Source organism: Pholcus phalangioides, unplaced genomic scaffold, assembly GCF_987345545.1.
Source record: "Pholcus phalangioides strain wild (caught in Gottingen) unplaced genomic scaffold, Ppha-v1.0 ptg000172l_1, whole genome shotgun sequence".
NCBI lineage: Eukaryota > Metazoa > Arthropoda > Arachnida > Araneae > Pholcidae > Pholcus > Pholcus phalangioides.
Window position 1 is genome coordinate 3,905,238 of NW_028301637.1, and position 26,578 is coordinate 3,931,815.

A 26,578-nucleotide genomic window follows, 5' to 3' on the forward strand; every position below is an offset into this window, starting at 1 on the left:
ATGGCACAATAAAAAGTGAATGTAGAATATAATAAGGGTTTCCGTGAAAAAAGTTAGCTTCTCACAGAATTTAAAGAAATGATTAAATTTAAAAGTGAAATGCGAAAAATAAGAAAAATATAAATACCTTATTTACTTAAACAATTTCTCAACACAATAGCATGTTAATAAATTAAAAATGTTTTTTCTGCTGTTTTTCTCAGCCTGAAGCCTCTTACGATATTTTCTATACGAATCACGAGTCGCTTTCAGAAGTTCAACATCTTAATGACAATTTTTTTCGAATTTTTCATGCCCTTGAACATAAAATTTTGTGTCTTTCTTTTAAAGCATTGAATGAACAGATTTTTCACTGTTCAAACAGACTTTTGTTAACATTGAACTCTTTCACGGTCTGCATTACCATGTGCTAAAGATAAAAAAGCCTTCACCAAAACTGGCAAAATTTTGAACTTTGTGCTGCTTTCAAGGTTACAAAGTTTCAATATGTCTGCCCAATATCTATCAATTCTCTGTGAACTGATTTCACTTCTTGTAATTCTTTGCATTGTGGTGCAACCCATTCATCACTCATAATTGATGGTTCTGTTGGCGATACAATGTTAAGCAACATCCTAGCAATACGTGAAGGAGTAATGTACAATCCCAGCAATGCACGAGAGGGAGTGCAAAAAACAAGAGAGGGTGCAAATATTTCATTCTCTCCAACATGTTTTGGAAAGGTAGGACATTTATACATAATTGGTATCTCACAGAAGTTATGTATATATAAAATGAGCATGCTCCTAGAACTGAACTCCTTCCTTTGACTATTATTAAGAGCATGCCCCTCCGCCACCAATGCAGGAATGGATCGTGCGGCCATATTGGGCGCTGCTCTAGGAGAGGTGCTAAATGGAGATGAAAGGGTGAAAAAAGCTTTGTTGACAAAAAAAAACATGGTCGGTAGCACCACAAATAGGTTCTGCATGGGTAGAGATTTTTTCCTCGAGTCGGGCCCTGTTTGCCAAATCCAGATTTTCGCGATGTGAAATTGTCACGACCGGCAACCACCAATGATAACAACACTACCGCATAGTGGCTAGACAACAAAACTATGGATATTTTAGCTGGTGAGCTGGAGTTTTTACAGATCCCGTTTTTTCCCAACGATCTCCGAAAAATTTCGGTAATTTAAACGAGTAAACCAATATCCCTCTTTGATTCTTCGCAAAGGCGCGGGTGCACTCTTACGGGAAATAAAGCAAATTTACGCCATAGGTACGCTGTCTTTGAACGCCGGTTGGTAGCGGAGAAATTACCATTATTTTCAGTATATAACCCGCAGGAGAAAAAAACACTTTGAAATTGGAAAATTCGGCATATTCATTCAGGGACTTTGATAGCCCGCGGGTTATTGGACTACTTCAAAGTAGTAGTACTACTTTCCAAGCAGGATTAAAGCTGGATAAAAAATTCCTTTCGCAAAAAAGCAAAAATGAGGGGAAAAGCTTTAGCAAAATGCTAAGGGGCCATTCAAGTATTATGTCAGCAGATTTTTAGCCATTTTTGACCCCTCCACCCCTTGTCAGCAAAATTTCGCCAGCAGCTTAAAATATTTCATACCTTCAAAAAGGGTGGTTGATGACGTAAGCAACCTTCAAACCCCTCCCCCCTTGTCATCAAATCCGAAACCCCCCCGATGCTGACGTAATATTTTAATGACCCCTAATGTAACGATTGATGGTCGGATGTCTACTTGTTGTGTACCGCATGTATGCATTTTTGCGAAAGTGGCTACTACTTTTTTTGCATTCTGCGAAAAATGGCAAAGAAATTCTACTTCTGTTTTATCAAATTTTGGTTTTTCCATGCTTATAACTATGCCAAATTTTGCAAGTCAATTGTCACTAAGTCAATTGTGGAAAATATTTTTGCACCATCCAAATTATAGAAAAAGTCCTGAATGTTTGGTATAGGATACCGATCAGGCTTAGTAATAGAATTTAATCGTCAGAAATCTCTTTACAAACTCTCAATTCACCGGTCTTTTTTAAAACCATATGGAGAGGGCTATTAGATGACTTACAAATTCCCATTTTGACAAGTTTAGCAAATTACGCCTCTGCTTTTAATTTTGTTGGGGAGAGCCTACAAGCGACTGCATGAACAGGAGGGCCCCAAGTTTCAACATAATGTTTTGTTGAATGTATACATTTAGAATCTAAATTTGAACTAGTCAGTTCAGGGAATTCATTTAAAATTTTCAGAAATTTATTTCCATTTCCAATGTTAGCAACACCACCCTCAATCCAACAAGCCCCCCCCCCCTGATCATTAGCCATTGTAAACTCTAAATGTGTAAAAAGTTTTTTAAAAAAAGACATCGATCAAAGGATAAAAATAAAAAATTCTCACTAAAATTTCCGGCTCGATTAAAAGCACAAACTCCACATCTCCCAGACAGCAAATACATCGAAAGCTTGCGACAGCTGAACAAGAAACCAACATCATGTGTACAGCAAAGTCTGTGAGCAATGACACAGAATCGTGATTTCCAATAACTAGGGAAAAGTCCTGACGATGCTAAACTCAGTCAACAGAACAGCATCATCCTTGGGAACGAGTCAGCAGTGTAATTGCGCGAAATCAACACGCAACTAAATAAATATTTTTATAACATTTTTTTAATCGGCCAATAACATGAACACAGAATTAACGATTAACAGGAACAACTTAGTACATAGTGAGTAAAATAAAGAACAAGAGCAAAACTAGATCGGCAGACTGCCTTTTGTGGATACCGTAACACGAGTTCATTTTCATTTGCATGAATGCGATGCCACAGTAATATAATTTTTTTAAAAATTCAGTTTCTCAATACTTCGAGATTATTTAATGAATACACTCATCCGCACGGAGTGCACTCCTGAACTGAGTAGTATGTAAAGGTTGCTTTCACTGGACAACAGCAGGTACCCAATGTGTGTGTGTTTATTTTCCCAATTTTTTTTGATAGAAATGAAGACATAAATAACTTTTGAAATTCTTTTTAAATTATATTAAATTTTTTGAATGCAATTTTAACGATTAAAAACTGAACAGATACAATTAAAATATACTCAAAAATAAAATAATGTTTACTATATTTTCACAAGCACCAAAATTAATCTTATCCTAAGTCGAAAACACAGTACGGAACAGCTTCTGTATAAAGGACATACCAACTTGGCGACTTCTTTCTGACATAAGCCCCAGCACCGGCAGGCTGTGTTGTTCTGCGTTGCCGTTGTTCTAGAATGTTCTTTCAGATAGTCAGATGACACTGATTGTTGTTTTCCTTTGTTCCTGGTGCATCTTTTGAAATATCTAACTGCCATTTTGTTTCAACTGATTCTCTCTCTTTTTTTCCAAATGACATCACCCCATAGCCGTGGCATTTTGAAAACCGATATATAGTGCCAAAAAAAATCACCACCATAAAAAACGGAAACCAACATCAGATTTTTCTATCCTCTCTCAGGTTGTACCTTTAATATTTTCCTTTATTTAAACAGTTCCCGGGTTTTATTTAAACAGTTCCCAAGTTTTATTTAAACAGCAAGGGCTGTTGTTTATTTAAAAGCGTCTAGATGCCTTATGTTGTTTTATAATTATTACTATTATATTTAGTAATTATTATGTGCTTGTTGGTTTCCGTTGTTTTTTATGCTAACAATTTTTTTTTTTTGGCACCCGTAATGTATCTGACAGCCGACTTTTGATCGGGTCGTCGGACATGTTTGGCACTAAAGAAAAGTCCCTGCAAATCGCCAGCTGCCCCTTACACCGAAGCTGTTCCCAAAAAAATGTCTAACACAAAAAGGGTGAGGTGGGGTCATTTTGACAAAACACTGAAACTTTGATGAATGAAAAATAGAACCTCTTAAATTTGTCAAACACATGCATAACTGGATACATTTCTTTCTCAAGGTATTGACCCCACCAAGCTAGTTGACCCATTGCTTCCATCAACCGCCGGGGCGATATAGCCCACTTTGGGAAACACTGCCTTAGAATATCATAGGGTCTCCGCAAGGTTCAGAACTACTGCTCTTAATTAATCTTTAAACAAAACACCAGTTGGTAGCGTTACAATGCTAATACTGCATTTTACATAACAGTTCTTTTTTGCCCCCGCTAAATAGTGAGTGAATTAGATCATTGTTAACTCATTTCTAATCACTCATTAACACAAGGAATCAATTAATAAATCATAGTACACATTTCATTAAATACATTCATTTTTATGCTAACGATTTTTTTTTTTTTTGGCACCCATAATGTATCTGACAGCCGACTTCTGATCGGGTCGTCGGACATGTTTGGCACTAAAGAAAAGTCCCTGCAAATCGCCAAGCTGCCCCTTACACTGAAGCTGTTGCCAAAAAAATGTCTAACACAAAAAGGGTAAGGTGGGGTCATTTTGACCCTATCTCACCAAACACGGAAACTTTGATGAATGAAATAACGGAAAGAAAAAAATAGAACCTCTTAAATTTGTCAAACACATGCAAACAACTAGCTTGGAAGGTACTGATAACTGGATGCATTTCTTTCTCAAGGTATTGACCCCACCAAACTAGTTGACCCATAGCTTCCATCACCCGCCAGGGCGATATAGCCCACTTTGGGAAACACTGTCTTAGCATATCATAGGGTCTCCACAAGGTTGAGAACTACTGCTCTTAATTAATCTTTAAACAAAACACCAGTCCGTAGCATTACAATGCTAATACTGCATTTTACATAAGTTTTTTTTTTTTTGCCACCTTTCTTCCCCCCCCCCTCCCCCAAAAATAGTGAGTGAATTCGATCATTATTGGTAACTCATTTCCAATCACTCATTAACACAAGGAATCAATCAATCATAGCACACACTTCATTAAATGCATTCATTTTTATCCTTAAATACAATGAACTAATAATCCTTAAGTACAATGAACATCGCTAAGCCTAATGAGCCTAACCCTATTGTGTGTGTGAATTACAAACAGCGGTGATAACACAAACATATTCACAACGAATTCATAGAAAATGCTCCATTTACGTGAACAGCGACAACTAAAATACTAGCAATTGAATATTTTGTTTAATGAAATCTAATTTATACCTGAGGTAACTTCAAGAGGACACCAGATGTTTGGATCAGTTCACACCCGAGGACTCGCAGCTCGACCTCGATCTCCCTGTCGAGTCCATCTTGTTCCGAGGGCGTCGATGAGAACTTATCTTGGGGAAGAATGCAATTTTCTAACGATAGACTCACTTTACTATAAATTAACTTGGGAATTTCAGTTTCCGAAGAAACCACTGCGTTAGCCATTTTCGCCACAGTCATATGAAAGAGAAAGAGCTGACGTCAACATCAACTGACGTGAGTGGGTTTTTATAACTTCTTCCCTGAGATATTTTCGTCACCTCTCTTTTATTCCATTCATTCTAAATGTTAATTGCAAATCAAAGTAAAAAAATATTTTTTCAATGCTTTAAAATACAATTCAAAGAAGTTAGATCAAAAAATTAATTTTTTTTAAATATTGGTCGTGTTTATTTGCATCTGTTATGGAGTGGTTAAAAAACCGTGCAAGTCGTGCTGTTCAGTATTTAATTCCGCAGAAGTAAACAAACCGCATAAAATCCCTTGTTTGACATTGAAGTGTTTTAAAGCACTATTCACTTTGTCTCGCACGTTGGACATTTTTGGACATTGAATCATCCCCACACAGTTCAACATGGATCTACTGAGTTCAATATTGAACTCTATGGACAAACCTCCTGTTATAAATAGCCATCAAAATCAAGTTATAAGAAGTAAATTTTTGTGTTATAGCCCTGTGAAATATTAAGATAATCGCGTTAATACATAAACTCGTGTATAATGTTTTGTTTTATAATATTGCGTGTGTATGTAAACTCTTTGTAAACATGTTTCAATATGTGAATTTCATGATATATTCCAGACCAATGTTTTCCAAATGGCTCCCACATGGATAAATTTTCAATATACAGTATACCAATGTTTGGCGATTAAATTGCTCATTCACTCACTCATTTGGTCACTGAATTGCTCGTTCACTCATTTTTTGCAATTGCTTTTACACCGCTTGATATGATTTGGCGGATTGGCGCTATTTATTTAAGTCTACGGTTGAACGATAAAATCAACCAAAGACACATGGAATTTTAAAAACAAACTTTTAGGGGCTAATGTTACATAAGCGAAGGTTGATGTGAAATTTGTTTGTCTTTCCCTAAAGCCGGGTTTTCCTAGGAGCATGTTTTCTACAGCATGTGCAGTGTGAGAATGCTGATTGGTCAAAAAACCTGATAAATTTAGGTTTTTAAGCAATCAGCGTTTTTTCGCTGCAAAGAAATTCTACTCCTAGGGAAACCCTGCTTAAGGCTCTGGCTGCTTAGTGATTGAGAGATGTTTATGTTTCCATCCATTTTTAAAGATAATTCCAAACTGAATATAAAATGTTTTTAGTACTCTTTAAAATACATTTGAAGAAGTTTAAATCAGAAAAGTCAAAATTTTGTAATACTGTCCATTTTTATAAGCATCTGATGCAGTGCATGATTGAAAAACTGTACAAGTGCCGTTCAGTAATTTATCCAATAGAAGTATACAAAAGCCACATGAAATCTCTTGTTTGACATTGAAGTGTTTTGAAATACCTGTTATTTGTTACAGCCACTTTCTCGCATGTTGCACATTTTTAGACATTGAATCATCCCCATAGAGTTCAACATGGATTTATTGAGTTTAGTATTGAACTTCATGGACAAACCTCCCATTATAAATAGTAGAGATGTGAGGTGAGAATATTCTCCTGGATGTAAAAATTGGAGAATAATCAAGAATATTCATTTTTCTTTTAAATAATTTAAATTTTTTTACTAATTTTGTTTATATTGTGAAATATAAATCAGTTTTCATTGCCTGAAACGTTTACAAAAAAACAATTTTTGGTATAATCACCCCCAATGGCAACTTAGTTTGAGAATATTCTCAGAATAGTTGATAAGGTTTTCGCATCCATCATTTGATAAAAATTGTTTTTTCGGGTTCGAAGACCGTCGTCCATTTGAGTTAGTTCTCAACATTTCCCCAACACTAGTGGTTGACATCATCAGGAGAATAGATAGACTTTGATCCAGTTTATCTATTCTCCTGATGATGTAAGCCACTTGTGTTGGGGAAACGTTGAGAACTAACTCAAACGGACGACGGTCTTCGAACCCGAAAAAACAATTTTTATTCTCAGAATATTCTCCAGGTCATGACGAGAGGTTTTGAAAGTTTGGTTATACAGATTTTTGGAAACCTTTAGATTAAAACCTTAAAAAAATATTTTAAAATTAGATAAATTTTCAGAAATAAGTTCAAAGCAAAGAGTAAAACTCAAAGTTTATTGACAAAGGAAGCTATTCTTCTATAATCACCTTCATTCTAAGAAGATACAGAATTCTTGTTTTCTTCAATGCACATACACTTAAATTCTGTATCTCACTCACGTTTCTTTGAATTCGTGCAATTCAGCCATGTTGGTTGAATTTTCTTGCTTTCAAACTTTAATATTATGGTCTACAAACTTCAATGTTCCAATCTTCTTGACGGGGACAGAGAGAATATTCTCAAAGGATTACTATTATAAATTACTAGAGAATATTCTTATCAAAAATTATAATTATTCTCAAGTTATTTATTGAGATTATTTATTGTAATACATGTTATTATATATATTCTTGCTAATACTCTGGAAAGCTTTCGGTAACTGAAAAATATTCTTATCGAGGAGAATATTCAAAAATATTCTCTGCAAGCACTATTATTAATAACTTCAAAATAATTCTTATTATTTTCTATAAGAATATTCCCTAGTAATTTATGAAAGTAGTCCTTCAAGAGAATATTCCCAGGGATATTATGTGTAACTATATTACAGTCGAATCCTGTTATAACGAACTCCAAGAGACCGTAGAAATCATTTTGTTATAGCGAAATTTCATTATAAAGGAATTCCAGGTTATTTAAAAATGTCCCTACGTAAACTTATTTGGGGGATTAGAAAAGTGTTCGTTAAAACGGGATTCGACTGTATAAATAACAAGAAAATATTCTCAAGTTATTTATAATAGTAGTCCTACCAGCAAATATTCTCTAATATTCCCCTTGATAAGAATATTCTCAAGAATATTCCCAAGAATATTCCCAAGAATATTCTCAAAAATATTCCCAAGAATATTCTCAAAAATATTCCCAAGAATATTCTCGAGAATTCTACATCTCTAATAAATAGTCATCAAAACCAAGTCATGAGATGTAAATTGTGTTATAGACTATATATAGAGATACTCAAACTCACGTTAAAGTCTCGCCACAGAGAGCAACAGACGTACAACAGGGCAAATATTATCCTAACACTCCACTCATTGAAAAATAGATGACAGATGGTAGCACCATAACAAGCACACATTCCAGCATGTACTCATTCAAGCGAATAGAATGCTTGGTCTCATTTTCAAAAAGGTCTCTTTGCGTTCTCCTAAAGTCATTCTTCCGCTTTTTCGAGGCTTAGTTCGTCCTGGACTGGAGTATGCTGTAAGGTTTTGGAGACCATACCTACAGAGGGACATAGACTTGGTTGAAGGGGTGCAGAGAAGAGCTACGCGTGTCCTTATTGGCACACAGGGCTTGAGTTATGAAGAAAGACTTCATTTTTTGAATATGTTTACATTGGATGAACGCAGGTGTCGAGGAGATATGATCGAAGTGTTCAAAATTTTCAATGGGATGGATAGGATGGACCATGAACTTTTAGTACACCGCCAATCGACTGCTTTTACAAGGGGACACCAGTATCGATTGGTGAAGGACAATGCAAGGTTATGGTGTCGCAGGGAATTTTTCTCCAATAGGGTTGTTAATAAATGGAATAGCTTACCCCCGGAGGTAGTAAATTGTAACACAATTGACACGTTTAAAAAGAAATACGATAAACATGTTGGGGTAAATCGAGAAGCTATCCATTCTTAGAATAAGACAACCATAAGTATTCTTTATGGGCATTGTATAATATTTTATCATGTGTATATATTGTTTGTAATTTGTGTTAATTGCATTTTTAATTGGGTTGCCGTATTTTTGAAACATATGACAACCATATTTTTATGGGCATCTTTTTATCAGCCACCTCGTTGGGCATTTTGCCTGTTGTGGCGTTGTATTTGTATTTGTATTTGTATTAGAAATTCCATAGAGGAATATGGATGAGATGCATGTATGGTTTAATAGTAGTAATTATGTGAATATGCCTTAACTATATTCCTTGACTGGTTAGTTTTTCTATCTTTTTCATGGATGATTAATCTCAAATCTAATGTGAAAGCGCCTCAGTTTTCAGCACTACAATACTAACTAAAATAAAAACTGCCTATATGTCTCGGAGACGTAGAGTTAGTATTCTAAGGTTAACAGAAGTCAGTTTCATACCATAGAATAAAAGCTCAAAATACGCAGCTGAAATGGTATCAGTAGTGATCAACAAAAAGAGTTAGATTGTCATTGATTGATTTTGGGTGTTACTTTTTTTTTATTTGGTATGTTTGCAGCCATCTTCAATTCCTACAATGTTGAAGATATTTGGCAAAAAAAAATTAGGTTGCCACGGAGCCAGAACCATAGCACTATCAAAAATCACCAATTTGGCAGAGACCTCAGTTTTGCATCTTAGCCGCCAAACATATTCAACATCCTCATAGAAATTGGAGATGGTCACCAAAAATAAATAAATAAATTACAGAGCATTCAAATACCCCCAAAATAGACACAGTAATCCAAATTACAAGGAAGGTAATAACGAAAATCAACCAGTGACAACCAAATTCTTTGTGGTGATCACTGTCTCAATGGTTGTGTTGACAACCATTTATAACTCTTTTATAGCCCTTTTTCCTTCGAAATAGACTCTTTCAAATCTCGACTAGTCTTTTTCCACTCTTTTTCTCCTTACCCTTCAATGAGATTTCGACTGGTTTTTCAGGTTTTCGCCTCTGACAAGGTCTTTCATTTTCTCCTTCCTTCATAAATTCAAAACGTATACATCCTATCTGGGGGCATTTTGGGCTTTATAGAGTGAAGCCGCATATTTTGGGCAAGAAACTGCTTTATTTTGCTATTACAAAACTCGCTTCTTTTAAAAACTGAAGTGTTTTCTCATCAGAGTGGAGAATATTCATTCGTTAATAAATGGGGGGGGGGGGGAATAACAAGCCAAGGATGCAAATTTATGTGACAAGCAATAATGAAAATGAAAGAGGGCTTAAATACTGATGCCAAAAATGAATTGAAAATGCCACTTAAAACACTTACGAAATCAGCTCTAATATTATTATTTTTTTCAAAAACATGAACCTTGTTCTCTATCGCTCTCCTTGTGCTTTTGAGAGGATGGTCCTTGTCGCAAACGTGGAGTATAAATAGTAAATTTCTTCCTGAAATTGTTTAATAAGGTTTAATTCTCATCTTTATGAAGACAGTGCTACAACACTTTAGTTAAATACTAGTCGAAAGTGTGTGTGGTTGTTGCAGCTACGACACACATGCAGGGCAGCTTTAAGAGCATTTCATTTCATTTCGTGCACCTCTTGAAAATTTCAATTAAATCTCATTTTTGTGTGGCCCAGGTGGGCCCATGAGCATTGAATAGTGTGTGATCCTTCTTTTTTTGCAGGACCAACAAAAACCATAGCTAGCGTTTTTTCTCGCTACCAGCTTCATTCATGAACAGCTGATTTGGCATTTTTAATTTTTAGCTCTAAGGCTCACCTTCATATAGAACTACAGAATACTTTTTTTGCCCATTGAATTGCAGGTGATGCAGATACCAGGGGTGCAACTGGAATCTTGGTCAGATGGAGACAATCATACGTTTTGGCACTCCCTTGTGATTTTTAAGGAGATGTTAAAGAGTGAAATTTGTGCCTCTTCGAGTCTAGCACCAGACCTGCCTGCTCCCCTGAAGTTGGGCCCTGCAGATACAATAAATTAATGCAATCAGCCATAATAACGTGGCAAATAAAAGAATTATTACAGCTGAAGTATAATAGAAAAAATCATGGCACGAAAAACAAGAGTGTAGCAAAAATAACATTTTCTGATGTGGAAAAGTGCATGCAGCAGTACCTTCTTTATGTTTTAGTACCAAGAAGGATGTTGGCACGCATCTCTGTTTTGGCATAGTCAAAAGCTTGGTGAGGCATCTCTCTGAGCTTGATGCAGGTTTTTAATTCTAAACTCTTAATTCACCCAAAGCAGGGGTCACAAATTGGATACTTGAGTGCTGAATAGTATAATTAATAATATATAATTAATAAATTATTAATAATATAATTGAACTTAACTTCTTAAATTATTGTTTTTGAATTAAATGTAAAAATTGTTATAAATTTGTTTACAACTGTTAATGCTGATTCTCGTCATAGAGAAAGGCTGAAGCAAAGGGATAAAGTGGGGGGGGGGGAAGATGTTTTTGCCACATTATGTACTTTGTCTGTTTCTACAAAATTTGCCATATTAAAAGTCACAGCATTTCTAAGATTTTTTTTTCTATGTGCGGCTCATTTGATCATGTTTATCAAGGATGTTCAACCAGGGCCGTCTTAATAGCACCAAAGGCCCTTGGACGTAATGATTTTTCTGGGGTCTCCCTACCTAGCTTGAAATACCCGCTACCCAATTTACACACTCATTGTCAGAAATTTGACCAGATCTAATTCTTATAAGGCCCTTTCTGCATATATTGTCCCCCTCCCCGCCCATATGTTAAGAAGGCACTGTGCTTAATCCTTAACAGAATGCAGACCACTTATGTGATGTGAAACTGTGCCGAGAGATGCCAAAGTGACCTGGAACTATGCCGCATGGTTATTTAATAGATCTGAAAATGTGCCATATGCTGAATGAGTGATCTAGAACTGTGCTGCTTAACTGATTTTTAAATATGACACGTGTTGCTTAAGCAATCTGTGAATTGCTGTTGGTCACTTAAGTAATCTAAATGTAAATGTGACATGGGTCAGTTAAATGCTCAGTAAATGGGCTGCAGATAACTAAATTAGTCTGGAACTATACTGCAGGATTGCTTAAGTCAGAGGTTCCCAAGTTTTCTGTTCTACCACCACCTTCTGAATTTTTTTTGTTCTCATCACCCCCAACTTAATTTAACCCATAAAATCCCCTATTCTATATCCAGAGCTTCCACCCCTTCCCTGGACCATTCCACACCCCCTCCCCAGGGTGCGATGTTGCTCACTTTGGGAAACAGTAACTTAAAAGGTCATTAGATATGCTGCTGGCCAGGCCATAGCAAGGGGGAGGGGGGTCCAGTTCATCAAACACCAACTCTGGCCATATCACTATATTGCAGTTTACTGTCATTAATGAGATAGGTTGAAAATAAAGGCCCTGTCTATTCAAGTCGCCACAAGTTCATTAAGGAAAATATCTTATCTATATCCTCCCTCGTGTTCGAACCCAGGGCCATGACAGCAATGGTAGACGAGCATCTTTCCACCATGCCACTTGGGCACATCTGGTCCCCCCCCCATCCAAAATGTGAGGGAACAAATGGTGATGAAAAAAATTGAAAAGCATGGCCAAATCTATTGTTCTGTTACTTTGGTCTCCTCCCCCCCCCTCAAAATAAAACTTTCTGAATGAAATTTCTAGCTGCAGGTAACTAAAGCGATCTGGAACTGTGCCACGGGGTCACTTAATATATCTGTAAATGTGCCACAGACTGCTTGAGTGATCTGTAAATGTGCCGCAAGCCAATTAAAGGACCTGGAACTGGCATTCAGTGTGAAAGGCTTCAATGCAGGATAGCGATAACCACTGTTTAATCAAACAATACTTACAGGAAAAATTATTTTGTTTATTTTTTACAAGATTAGGTTTGAGCTCAAGAGTCACGTAAGATGACTCAGTGTCACATTTGGCCCATGGGTCTTATGCTGATATTTGTAAAATATTATTTGTGATATTTTGAAATGTAATTAATGTGTTGATTTTTTTTTTCCATTCTAGAGCAGAAACAACAATTTGAGAAAGAACAGGCAAAACAAAAGGCGAAATTGAACAGTTTCAGAGAAAAGGTAAGATCTTGTGCATAAATATGTATGCATGTATGATTATTTTGTAATATTGGTACATTCAGAGGGTGCTGACATGAAGAAAGTGTTGCAGGGGCACAAAGTTGCCAGTCATCTGGTGTACACAGTGGTGGTTAGCTGAAGTTGGTTTCTGTGGTTCTCAACTTCTAGATGCAAATGCGAGACGATCTCTGCATTAAAAATTCTCACCATAGAGAGCATCCGGCCTACAATAATACAACTATTCAATCATTACACTGCAGTCATAGTTAGAAAAATTGATGTCTGATGGCAGCACACACTACACATAACAAGCATTACACAGAAACAATCCTCATGTTAGGTTCACAACACGTTTGTCACATTTTGGCATGTACCAATTCATTAGAAATTCCATAGAGGAATGTGTATGAGGTGCATGTACGGTATGAGGTACATGAGTTGTAGTAGTAGTCATCCCATATGCAGGGTGAATTTCACCACCTAATGTGCCAAAAGAAAGAAGGGTGTGATAGACGAGCCCACTTGGAGCATAAAAAAACTGCTACTCCATCATGTCTCTAACCGTTTTTTAGATGGTGGATAGAAGGGAAATGCACCACGAGTCAAAAGCCAAAATTTGCACAGTTTCTGGACCTACACACAAGCTAAGCACATATTTGGAAATAGCAGGGGGAAACCCTGTAAGGTAACAGGATTCTTAACACTATTTCCATCAAGATTTAATGACAAGCTATACTAGCGCTGAAAAATTGGTGAGATATCTAGCATTCCACGACTGCATAACACCCAATTTTTACTGTGGAATCGGAATAAGCATCATAAAGAGTATTGTAACCATCAAGAGAAACAATGTGTTTCAGACATGTGTATGCCTTTATAATGGTTTGTCACTTCTTTAATGCTGCCATTGTATAGAGAAAACCCAGGCAGTGCCGGTTACTACAGTTTGTTTATATATAAGCTGTTACATAAACTCTGACATTGATTCATAATGTTAAATGATTGAAAGAGAGCCACTGGCAACAAAAGGCCATTATCAGTAAAAGTTCTTAACATTTCCTCATAACTAGGGCCCGGATTTTTATTACCTTAAAACGTGAAAATATGACCTTATAATTTTCCCATTATTTAATTTCTTCTTTTTCAGTTATTGCTACTTATCTTATTAGGTTAAAAAGTTAACAAAAAGATTCATCAATTTACCATTTGAATTAAAATTCATTCTTCAGATTCAAATGGAAAACCATGCATACATTATGCACAATAACTGTTCTTCAGTGAAGTTCTAAAATTTCACCGAATTTTATGAGGTGCAGTTTCAAATGCTTTAAAAAGCCGCTATTGTTTAGTTTATTCTAAAAAAGTATTTGAGGAAACTACTTTGCAAAAGATATTTTCAATAAATTTGATAAATATTACCACATGGAGTAATATTTGAAGAAAACTTTTCATAAAGCAGACGTCTAGTTTATTTTGCAATCTCATTGATTGTTCCTCATGCTAAATTGCAATGTTGCTGCATAATATATGTTTTATTCTGGAACTTTTAACATATTTAAGAAAATAAAATACAGTAGTACCGCGGGTTCTTTTTTCAACTGAACACAACTCTGGTCTACTGTCATTGGGTGGGATTTATAACCACTTTATCTGCTTTCAGATGTTAGTTGTGCCAAAAGTGTCGATATATTCTATACCTAATTGATACCTGACCTTCTGCATACATATCTAGTGTTGTGTGTGAAGTGTAATGCTCAAATATTTGCAGTTGTAGTCAGAGCTGCAACTAGAGGAAGGGGTCTGTTCTTCCATGTCCTGGACAAAGAAGGGTGCCAAGTTTGCTTTTTGTTCGCTCAAAATTACGAGGAGGGATGCCAAAATGAGTACTTGCCCAAACAATTTTGTTTTGTTGCGGCCCTGATTGCAGGATATGTTGTGGGATTTTTTTAACAGGGAAGGGAGATAGTCTCACATTTGCTCCTGAAGCTGGAAATGGCAGAAAACCAACTTTACCCAACACCACTTTGTCACCAGTGGATTTTAATCCAGGTCCTTATGATGTGAATTCGTCACATTACCCACATGACCACACAGCAGCTATCATCGGTGCTGAAAATCTTCTTCCCAAAGTCCTTGAAACAATTCTGAAACTTTTTACTCTGAACACTAAACTTTAGGCAGCGCCAGAATTAAAAGAAGGGACAAATTAGATCAACTACGAAACTTTAAAGAGTGGCAATTTTAGGGATAAAAATAAAAAAAATTGGAAAAATGACTTACTTCAATGCTAATGCAAAAAACATTGAAATAGAGCTTTGGAGTTCTCTCTTTGCAGTGACAGGGTAGTGGTGGCAAAACCAAATTTGGCCCTTCTGACAAAATTTCCTGTGTTTAGGCATGGGGGAAAATACATTGATTTCGAGTGTTCAGATTAAAAAGATCTTGCGTATGTTCTTGGCTTGCCAATCAGAGTTTCCTTCAGAAACATAGCAAGAAGATCCTCCAAAAACAAAGAAGTTGCTACTAGGCAGGGTTGGTAAAAAAACTGGTTTTTTTTGAAAAAAACCAAAAAACCAGGTTTTTTTGGTTTAAACTGGTTTTTTGTTTTAAATGGTATTAACATTAAAAACAATGAAATTTCTGAAAAATCATTCAAACTTCCAATAATTAACTAAAATAAAATGTATATTAATGTAATTAACACTATTCCCATGATAATTAATCACTAAATATTTATTACATTTTAACAGAAACCACCTTTTCAAATTTATTTATTTTTTTGCTTAACTCAATGGATTATTGTGTGTTAGAAAATTCTTTTAATGTTATTATTAATCATATAATATATAAAGGTTTTTCTCCAGTTACTTTCAGTATACTTAATTAGGAAGCTATTTTGCAAAAAGTAATAAAAATTAGGTGATTGCAGGTAATGCAGATTAATTAGCAATGATTTACGATATACAGGGTGATTATAACTAAGGTTCTGATTTCAAAACACTGTAAAAAAAGAGCAATTGTCAGAATGACTTGAAAATTGACATGAATATTCCTGAAAAAATTCAATTTTATTTGATAAAGGGGAAAAAATACTTAAAAATGTAAAATTAATGACACATCAACCAACATGTGGGAATTTTGCTCGCAGAATGGAAACGATAGCCAGTCATGGCAGAATGATACCTTAATTATAGCATTTCACGATTTCATAACTCACGGAAACATCACAAAAAACGAAGTGATTGAACAAATAACAACTTACTTAAGAAATGTTAAATATGTTGTCCACCGCGTGTTCTGGCTATGAGGTTGAAAGCACAAAAATTCTTGTTCGACAACAGAATCGGAGTATGCCATGGTCATAATGTGGATGTGCTTGCAATTCAGCTTTATTAAACCAAACACGCCCCCACCGTTAATATTCCTAAGGAACTTCTAACATATAGGGGATGTGCTGGAGATTGCAATTCACCAAAAGTTTGCAATCTGACCTCTGTTTATAACATTTTGAGGTACCCCCCACAGCTAGAAGTTGCAAGGGTTAAGGTGCATCCTGTCAAAATGGGTCTTCAGCAGCTGCTTTGCTGGTATTGCAATGTGCATCTTGATAGAAGTTCTATCCACACACTGATGCTATGGAAGTGCCGAAATGATGTGGTTGCACAAAATAGATTATACTGCTGGCCAAGTACAGCATCTTTTTTCTTTTGCGAAAGGAACTTCCATTGCTTCAGGAGTATCCATGCAAATTTTCAAGTCATTCTGATCAGTACTTATTGTATAGTTTTGGAATCAAATCTTAAATTGTAATCACCCCGTATATAGCTGAATGTCCAAAGACAGTCCATGCTTCTTCAGGAAGTCCAGTCCGAGGATGCCCGCGTCCTGGATGTCGGCTGCAAAGACGGCATGACGATAGGTGACCGACATAAACCTCGCTGAGACTTCCAACTTTCCACGCACAGTCACCTTCTTTCCCGTGACTGTCTGTAGGGTCAACGACGGTGCCACGTACAGAATTCGCTGCTGGAATCTTCGATCCAGGTCTCTCCAAAGGATTCTGACGTTGACTCCAGGGTCGATGTCCATCTGGCATGGAAACTCAATTTCCTTGCACAGTCTACGCTCCCCACCATGCCGCTGTGAGCCATGGCACACTCGACTTAATGCGCTTTCTTCACAAACAGCGGCGATGGTGTGCCTCACACCGTTGACAATATCCTGCTTGAGAGCAGCGATGGATGTGTTGACGGCGGCGATATTGGACTCCATGCTAACTTTCATCTGGGCCATCATATCCATCAGCTGCTTGAACTGTTCTCCCGTCTCGTTCTTCTCCATACTTCTTGTCTTGACCATTCAAGTCCTTGCAGCGTCGCTCTTCTGACACCAGTTTTGTTACGTCGCGCCGCCGGGTCACTCGTCGAACCTCTTCTCACCAGACCCGTTTCGCCGAGGACTTGAACATGGGTAGACAATCACACGAACGAGGATTCGAGAACAAATACTCGCTTTTATTTACATGAGCTGCTAAAACTACTGCTAAACTAGAGCAGCCTTCCGAACGTCTTCTCCCTTCGTGTTCTACTTTCCGAGTCCATTTTGAATCTCGTTCTTCTATTATCACAATCGCATGCCACGCGAACCTTGCATGCGTTAACCAAGCCTTTTCAAATTCTACCCTTTGTAACAATATATATATTCTGGCCACTTTTATGAGACTTTTTAAAAAAAACCACTTATAAAATCTTATGTCATTTAAAGATATACCATCAGAATGTACCCCAAGGATATAAAATGTGGTAAAAATGAAACATTTTGGCTAATAATGAACCAATATGATATTTTTCAAGGAAAAAAATGATATTTAGGCAACTTTTATTTGATTTTTTGAAAAAATCCAAACTGGTTTTTTTAAAAAAACCACTTGGTTAAAACCAAGGTTTAAACCAAACAACCCTGCTACTAGGAATGAAAAAAAAAAATAAAGGCAATAAATCATGGTGCATATATCACTGAAAAAAAATACTCACGGATCAAAATTTTTGCTGATAGAAATTACATTACATTAGCATGGTCTTCAGCTTTAACAAGTGCATGGTCGCTTTTTTATGTTCGAATAACACACTTTTAATTAATGAATTTAATGGTAAAATTATCCCAGATTGGTCTAAGTTTTCTGAGTTAGGAATTCTCATCGACAAACAGCTTAAGTTTTCTAAATGTTGTTCCGCATTGGTAAAAAACTTCAATCTAACAGGGTTATGAAAAACATGGGATAGCTTACCTTCTCTAATTTTCATGGAAATTCTCACATGATAGACACTTTTAAAACAAAATGATATTCATGGGTGCCAGAATTCGAGGAGTTAGCCATACTTAAATGAGTGACAACGATATTTCTATGTGTGGGGGCAGTGTGTTATCCTTTTCTGAACTTTTTTTAGTTCCTTGTTATAATTCCTTATTTGAAGTTGTATTTTAGTACTATGGACATCTATTTTTTTTTCTTTTCAGCCACCTCGTTTGGCAATTGCCTGTTTGTATTTTAGATATATTATTAAAACACTTTGAAATACTTTTTTTCATTTCAAATTTAAAAGTGACATTACTTATGTACCTATCCAGAATTTCCTCTGCTTGTACTGTTTTTATCTTTTTCTTCGCTGGCTCTGTCATCTTGAAACTATTGTTCCGGATAATTTCTCACATGTCCTTGAAATGATCAGAGAATGAAATTATTTTCACAGGACAAATCACAGATTTATTTGCAGACAACTATTTACAATTATTTACAAGCAGCAATTTTTCGAAATTATGCTTGGAGATCTGGCATTGAACAAATTCCAACGACTCCAACTTCTCTCTTCTGATCTCACTATTTATAGGTATGGTAAAATCTTAGAAAAAAACGAATATTCCAGAAAACTTCATTTTACAGTTTCCAAGTTGGCTGCACCACCGGATGGACAGAAAATTAATGTTCCAGAAGAATCTGGATGTTTTACTCTGTACCTTTGCATTTTTTGTTTGGCAACAGGACATCGCCAAGTTTGATGGAATCTTAACAAATTGCAGAAAGACCTAATTTTCGTAACTCTATGAGTCAATGCCATGATAGCTGAAAATTCTTTATTTCATGGTTGTCTTTGAGAATTTCTTTGTAGGAACCATTTATGGCACACAAAATGGCAACCTACCATTGCACATTTTGCCTTCATATCCATAGTTCTAGTTCTTCTTGTATAAAAATTTTCCACACAAAGATAAATGCATTTTTTCTTCTATGTGAAATTTCGATAGAGTTTTCCAAAATTTTACAAGGTGCAAGTAGGGTCAAGTAATAGCAGCAATTGGTTCTACAGCAATCTTTTGAGATTTTTGAGAATCACATAAAAAAGAAAACATGCATGAGATTTATTAGATGTTAATTTTTTTCAACAAAAAAAAATTATATAATTAAAGTAACATGTTTTTCGAAGCAGCACTAGAAAAATAATGACTTTGAACTCTGCTACTGATAGAATGAACAGTTTTGAATATGTTAATTGATAGGATGAGTTCATATTACAGTTGACGCTTGTTATAATGATCCCATGTTATAGCGATCATCCCCAAAGCAGAATGTTTAGCACTGTTCTGCAACGAACCCTCTTCTGACTGGAAATGTTCTGCGGTAAAATCCCCATACATGTAATAGTGTTTTTTGCACTTTTTCTTAAAATTCTTCCGGATTGTTCTGCAGTAGCGCTAATTGTTCTGCGACGTACGTCGCAGATTTTGGCACATTCTGCTTTGGGGGCGATCATTCCATTACAACGACTGGTAGGATAAGTCCCAAATGTTATTATAGAATGACTATCATATATGTTTTACTTTCGATATAACGACTCTTGCAATATAACGTCAATTTTCAACGGGACAAACAGGTTTTTTATATTGAATGTTGACTATAAAGGGGGGATTCAATCGAGGCTACATGCCGACTGCTAAGTTAGAAAGCATGTCATTATTCACATGTTTCTTAAATGGAATTTTGCAGCACGATCAAGCGGATATTATCATCACCAACATGATAATATCTGCTATAACTCATTATCAGTGAAAGATTGTTTTTTTTTGTGTGGAAATATATAACAATTACTTCCCTCATCACTTATGCAGCATCTATATATATTAATGCAAGGAAGTCCTTCCAAAACACATATTCATAAACTCGTGTAATTTTATCATTAAAAATTATGATTATTCCTTTCACTGCAAGTTGGGTGGTCATCTTCTATGGTTTTGAGCCATGAAGATTGCTTCATTGGAGCTTGTTCAGCCCCTCTGACTTATAAGTTTGGACATGTTTGTTGATCCTTTATCAGGACACCCCCAGGCTGAAGTCTGATCTTCTGAGTGGCCTTGGTCATGTTCTACATCAGAGTCCATTAGTTTATAGGTTTATGACAGTTATGTAAACTGTCTAAATCTGATGCTGCATGAGTTTTTGTTTTACATGAAATGTAGAAGTTTTTTTTTCTTCCGTTGAATTTCTGAAACAGATTGAAAAAAAGGTGAATGAGTTTATCCAAGATGAACATCAAAAGAAACATCGTTTCGAACCCATGGACAAAGTTCTCAGGACTATAGTGTACGTTGAAAAAAAAACTTTTGCTTTTGCGCTCATCTTTATCTTTTTTGTGAAGTTATTATGAATTTTCATTGAATAAAAGTTTTGAGCTTATTTTATTGTATATTTTAATATTTCCAATGATTAACAAAACATTTTATGATTTTTAGCCATGATGTAGCTGACATTGCTGGTCTAAGTGCATTTTCATTTGGTGAAGATGGGGCTGACAGGCATGTTATGATTTTTAAGAAGGTACCTTTTGTTTTTATGAACTTCTTTTCTCGACTCAAATTGTATCATTGCATCAAATGTATGTAATTTAGTTATATCTAAATAAGTTAATGTATGAAACCACAGGGTTGGGTTTCTTCTGGGACAGTGGAAAAAACCAGAAGAAAATAAAAATTTTCACTAATTATTGTTTAATTGAAGTACATATAATTAATAGAAGAGTTGATCCACTTTGCCCAAGAATATTTAGAAGACACCAACGAATAAGGCAAATACACAAAAAATAATAAAAATAAAAGTCCTAATGCATTTCAACACCAATGGGTGCCGTCTTCAGAGGAAAAATTTAACCACTAGTTTCGCTGACCGAGTTTCCCATTTGGGTTGAATACCAAATCTTCACGCTCGGTTGCTCAGCGGAAGAAGTACGTCTGTTCACTTCAAATGGCGTGGTCAGAATGAAGCTGTGAGCCTGCGTGAGATACTAATGCAGCGTCCTGATTGGACCTTTGCGGAATAGTGCTATCCGATTGGTCCATTCGAATTTTCTTGTAATTCCCGCTCAAAATGAATTTAAGCCATGGTGTTGCGATCGGGGGTGTAGATTTATTATCGTTCACTAGTATATTTTTGAAGGCCCGAATATATGTGCCTTCGTAGAAATCTAGATCAACTGTGGACTTGACTTTGTGAAAAACTCTCGCTTCTTGAAATTTGAATTTGTGGCCTTCTTGCCAACAGTGAGCGGCGATGGTCGATTTTTCACATTCCTGATTCTTAACACAGCGAGCGTGTTCATTTAATCTTGCTTTTATGGGTCTCCTTGTCTGTCCTATATAACCAAGAGAGCAATCACCACATGGAATGTAATAAATGCCCCATTGTTTATTCTCCGGTATAGCATCCTTAGGGGCCATGAAACCAAAGTTTTTAGTGGGCACATCTATGGTTGTTAGATTAAACTTTTTAAGAATCGGTTTGATCTTCAGTGAGAGCACTGGATCGTAGGGTATGACTACACTTTCTCTGAGTGGTCTCTCTGTAATATTTTCTAGAGTGGTTCCTCGTGCCGGTTTCAAGAATTTTCTACTTAATTCGTCAACGATCTTGGTGTTGAACCCCCTGTCTATCGCAATTGCTCTGATGGTTTCAAGTTCATGGTCTAAAGTGTTCCGATCTGAACAGATGTTAAATGCTCTCTCTACAAAGGTGCGAAAAGACGAAAGTTTCTGTTGCATAGGATGGCAAGATCAGAAATGAGGTGGTAATGAGACTGCGAAAGGCTTACGATAGACCGAGGTGTGGAACTGTGATTTCCGTTTCGTTACTAATACGTCCAAGAAAGAGAGTTCATTGTTAGTTTCGAATTCGGCTGTGAACTGAACATGAGGGTCTATGTCATTCATAATGAGTAATAATTGTTCCAAGTCATCTTTAGAGCCGTCCCAAAGCACAAAAGTATCGTCCACGTATCTTCGATAAAATGAGAAGGGCACAACGTTCAATAGCTTACTCTCAAAGTCGTCCATATATATATCACACAAAATCGGCGAGATGGGATTGCCCATTGCTAGACCATCTGTCTGGGTGTAAAACTTGTCATCGAAACTGAAGGCTGTTTGTGAGATACATGTGAAGGTGAGATTGCAAATTTCTTCTACTTCAGGTCGTGAAAAATTGTGGGTTTTAAGTCGTCTTTCTAGACAACTGATACTACCACCTATGGGAATGTTCGTAAACATTGACACTACGTCGAAAGACACCATGTTGAGCTGTTTGGGTTCAATTGTACGTATTATTTGAGCGAAGCTAGATGAATTTCTAACTGTATTATTATTTGACTTAGTGAGGGGAGAGAGAATTGGGACAAGGAATTTAGCGAGCTTGTATGACGCTGTACCAATGTTAGAGACTACGGGACGGAGAGATAGTGTTGGTTTGTGCACTTTGGGTAGGCCATAGATCCGTGACGAAATGGCGTTTGATGGAATTACGCTCTTTTTTGCATGCTCGGGAAGAGAGACACTGGTTTTTACCACTTCTTTCAATTTTCTCAAGTGAGAATCAGATGGATCTTTCTTTAATTCTTTATAAGGACCACTCAAAATATGTGATGTCATCAAATCCGAATATTGCTCTTTAGGCATTATCACAATTTGCCCACCTTTATCTGCTCTAGATATTACTATATTATTATCATTTTGCAGTTGTTTGATGCTTCGACGTTCGTCCGGTGAGTAGCCTACGGTGACCTTCTTGTTGCTCTTTCGCTCATTATCTACCAAAATGTTGGATATGAGATGTCTCAGGGTGTCTTTTTGTTCAGGTAGAATCTTACTGCGTGAAACTGACTTCTCTATAGGGGCGATGAAATTGATTGGGTTAAATTTAGGTTTGTCGCAGAAATTAATTCCCAGTTCCAAGGCTTTAGTTTGCATTTCTGTCAATTGGTTTCCAGTTAAATTAAGTATTTTAGCTTTATTAACAAATGGGGGTGCAGACAAGGAAACAATATTAGATTGTAATTTGGAAAATTTCTTGTTGAGGGTGTCCTGATGACGTTTGGACTCCTTCACAGTTCGCCAGTATGAATTTTGCTCTAAGCTAGGGGATAATGGCGAAGCACGGTGAAAGCCCTCGCGTTGAGCTAATTCCAAATGAGACAAATACAAGCGTTCTTCGACGGAGGCTAGTGCACTCCTGAGATCTTGGATGAGGCAACGAAGTATAATAATTTTACTGCGATACAGGCCTTTGTTTACATGGGGGTTCTCTCTAACGAGCAGGACAGATTCAAAAATTTCGGGATGATCCCCGATGACTTACATTTCAACAGGAACCGAATCCTATTCAGCAGGCGCTCACGCTTCCTTCGTAGTTGCGAAAAGATGTTAAAAGTATTCATGACGATAGACCCGTTGCCGTCTAAAACATAGAAGAGTTGATCCACTTTGCCCAAGAATATTTAGAAGACACCAACGAATAAGGCAAATACACAAAAAATAATAATAAAAAATAGGACTTTTATTTTTATTATTTTTTGTGTATTTGCCTTATTCGTTGGTGTCTTCTAAATATTCTTGGGCAAAGTGGATCAACTCTTCTATGTTTTAGACGGCAACGGGTCTATCGTCATGAATACTTTTAACATCTTTTCGCAACTACGAAGGAAGCGTGAGCGCCTGCTGAATAGGATTCGGTTCCTGTTGAAATGTAAGTCATCGGGGATCATCCCGAAATTTTTGAATCTGTCCTGCTCGTTAGAGAGAACCCCCATGTAAACAAAGGCCTGTATCGCAGTAAAATTATTATACTTCGTTGCCTCATCCAAGATCTCAGGAGTGCACTAGCCTCCGTCGAAGAACGCTTGTATTTGTCTCATTTGGAATTAGCTCAACGCGAGGGCTTTCACCGTGCTTCGCCATTATCCCCTAGCTTAGAGCAAAATTCATACTGGCGAACTGTGAAGGAGTCCAAACGTCATCAGGACACCCTCAACAAGAAATTTTCCAAATTACAATCTAATATTGTTTCCTTGTCTGCACCCCCATTTGTTAATAAAGCTAAAATACTTAATTTAACTGGAAACCAATTGACAGAAATGCAAACTAAAGCCTTGGAACTGGGAATTAATTTCTGCGACAAACCTAAATTTAACCCAATCAATTTCATCGCCCCTATAGAGAAGTCAGTTTCACGCAGTAAGATTCTACCTGAACAAAAAGACACCCTGAGACATCTCATATCCAACATTTTGGTAGATAATGAGCGAAAGAGCAACAAGAAGGTCACCGTAGGCTACTCACCGGACGAACGTCGAAGCATCAAACAACTGCAAAATGATAATAATATAGTAATATCTAGAGCAGATAAAGGTGGGCAAATTGTGATAATGCCTAAAGAGCAATATTCGGATTTGATGACATCACATATTTTGAGTGGTCCTTATAAAGAATTAAAGAAAGATCCATCTGATTCTCACTTGAGAAAATTGAAAGAAGTGGTAAAAACCAGTGTCTCTCTTCCCGAGCATGCAAAAAAGAGCGTAATTCCATCAAACGCCATTTCGTCACGGATCTATGGCCTACCCAAAGTGCACAAACCAACACTATCTCTCCGTCCCGTAGTCTCTAACATTGGTACAGCGTCATACAAGCTCGCTAAATTCCTTGTCCCAATTCTCTCTCCCCTCACTAAGTCAAATAATAATACAGTTAGAAATTCATCTAGCTTCGCTCAAATAATACGTACAATTGAACCCAAACAGCTCAACATGGTGTCTTTCGACGTAGTGTCAATGTTTACGAACATTCCCATAGGTGGTAGTATCAGTTGTCTAGAAAGACGACTTAAAACCCACAATTTTTCACGACCTGAAGTAGAAGAAATTTGCAATCTCACCTTCACATGTATCTCACAAACAGCCTTCAGTTTCGATGACAAGTTTTACACCCAGACAGATGGTCTAGCAATGGGCAATCCCATCTCGCCGATTTTGTGTGATATATATATGGACGACTTTGAGAGTAAGCTATTGAACGTTGTGCCCTTCTCATTTTATCGAAGATACGTGGACGATACTTTTGTGCTTTGGGACGGCTCTAAAGATGACTTGGAACAATTATTACTCATTATGAATGACATAGACCCTCATGTTCAGTTCACAGCCGAATTCGAAACTAACAATGAACTCTCTTTCTTGGACGTATTAGTAACGAAACGGAAATCACAGTTCCACACCTCGGTCTATCGTAAGCCTTTCGCAGTCTCATTACCACCTCATTTCAGATCTTGCCATCCTATGCAACAGAAACTTTCGTCTTTTCGCACCTTTGTAGAGAGAGCATTTAACATCTGTTCAGATCGGAACACTTTAGACCATGAACTTGAAACCATCAGAGCAATTGCGATAGACAGGGGGTTCACAGTGGCGGATTACCGCACAGGCGCATGAGGCGCGCGCCTGGGGCCTCGGCAGAGCGGGGGGCCTCCAAATAGTTGTGTGCTTCATCCTACATATGAATTTACATGCGCATCAACAAATCTCTTGAACTAAGTACAGTATCTGCTCTCCCTTTTTTTTTTAACCGCAATTTTTTTAAATTTTTTTTTATGTATACTGTACGTATGAGTTATGGAAGAAAAACGGGAACTGAAAGAAAAGAACAATTTACAAGACGCAGCTCTCAAGGGCCAGTTCTTCCCCGACAAAGAAAGAAGAGACATTGTAAAGCGATCATTCAGGGAGGGTCATTTTCAAACAGTATTTCCCTAAGGGCACAAGCAGGAGGAGGGATGAGAACAGCAGGTCCTAATGTCTGTCCGAAATGAAAATTGGAGTGAAGGCATAAACAGATGTCTCATTCCACAGTATTAAATGCTTTTATGGGCGCCGATAATACGACAGCTTTGGTGTAAGCTTTTGTATACAGTATAATGGATGGCAAGATGGCTATCGGCAAGCGGCGACATCGACAGGAAGAGACAGTCGTACTAATTAAAATGAATGTAGTAGAGCTCTTATTGTGATTTTGTCTCCCACTTGTTTGA

At 36.8% G+C, this 26,578-nt stretch overlaps 2 protein-coding genes across 3 annotated transcripts in view; one reads left to right on the forward strand and one right to left on the reverse strand.

The window, feature by feature from the left end:
• Positions 1–5,422, reverse strand: part of LOC149063573 (cyclin-L1) — a 35,146-nt gene extending 29,724 nt beyond the window's left edge. The window contains exon 1 of one of the 2 annotated variants that reach the window (XM_089255775.1): positions 5,132–5,422. In XM_089255775.1, coding sequence (XP_089111901.1) covers positions 5,132–5,359 — 228 coding nt within the window. In that variant the 5' untranslated portion in view covers positions 5,360–5,422. The remainder of the gene's footprint in view (positions 1–5,131) is intronic. The other variant, XM_089255776.1, reaches the window with a different exon arrangement.
• Positions 5,423–5,624: 202 nt separating this feature from the next.
• Positions 5,625–26,578, forward strand: part of LOC149063575 (sperm-associated antigen 7 homolog) — a 36,589-nt gene continuing 15,635 nt past the window's right edge. The window contains exons 1-4 of the mRNA XM_089255927.1: positions 5,625–5,832; positions 13,112–13,179; positions 20,727–20,815; positions 20,965–21,049. Of these exons, the coding sequence (XP_089112053.1) occupies positions 5,754–5,832; positions 13,112–13,179; positions 20,727–20,815; positions 20,965–21,049 (321 nt within the window). The 5' untranslated portion in view covers positions 5,625–5,753. The remainder of the gene's footprint in view (positions 5,833–13,111; positions 13,180–20,726; positions 20,816–20,964; positions 21,050–26,578) is intronic.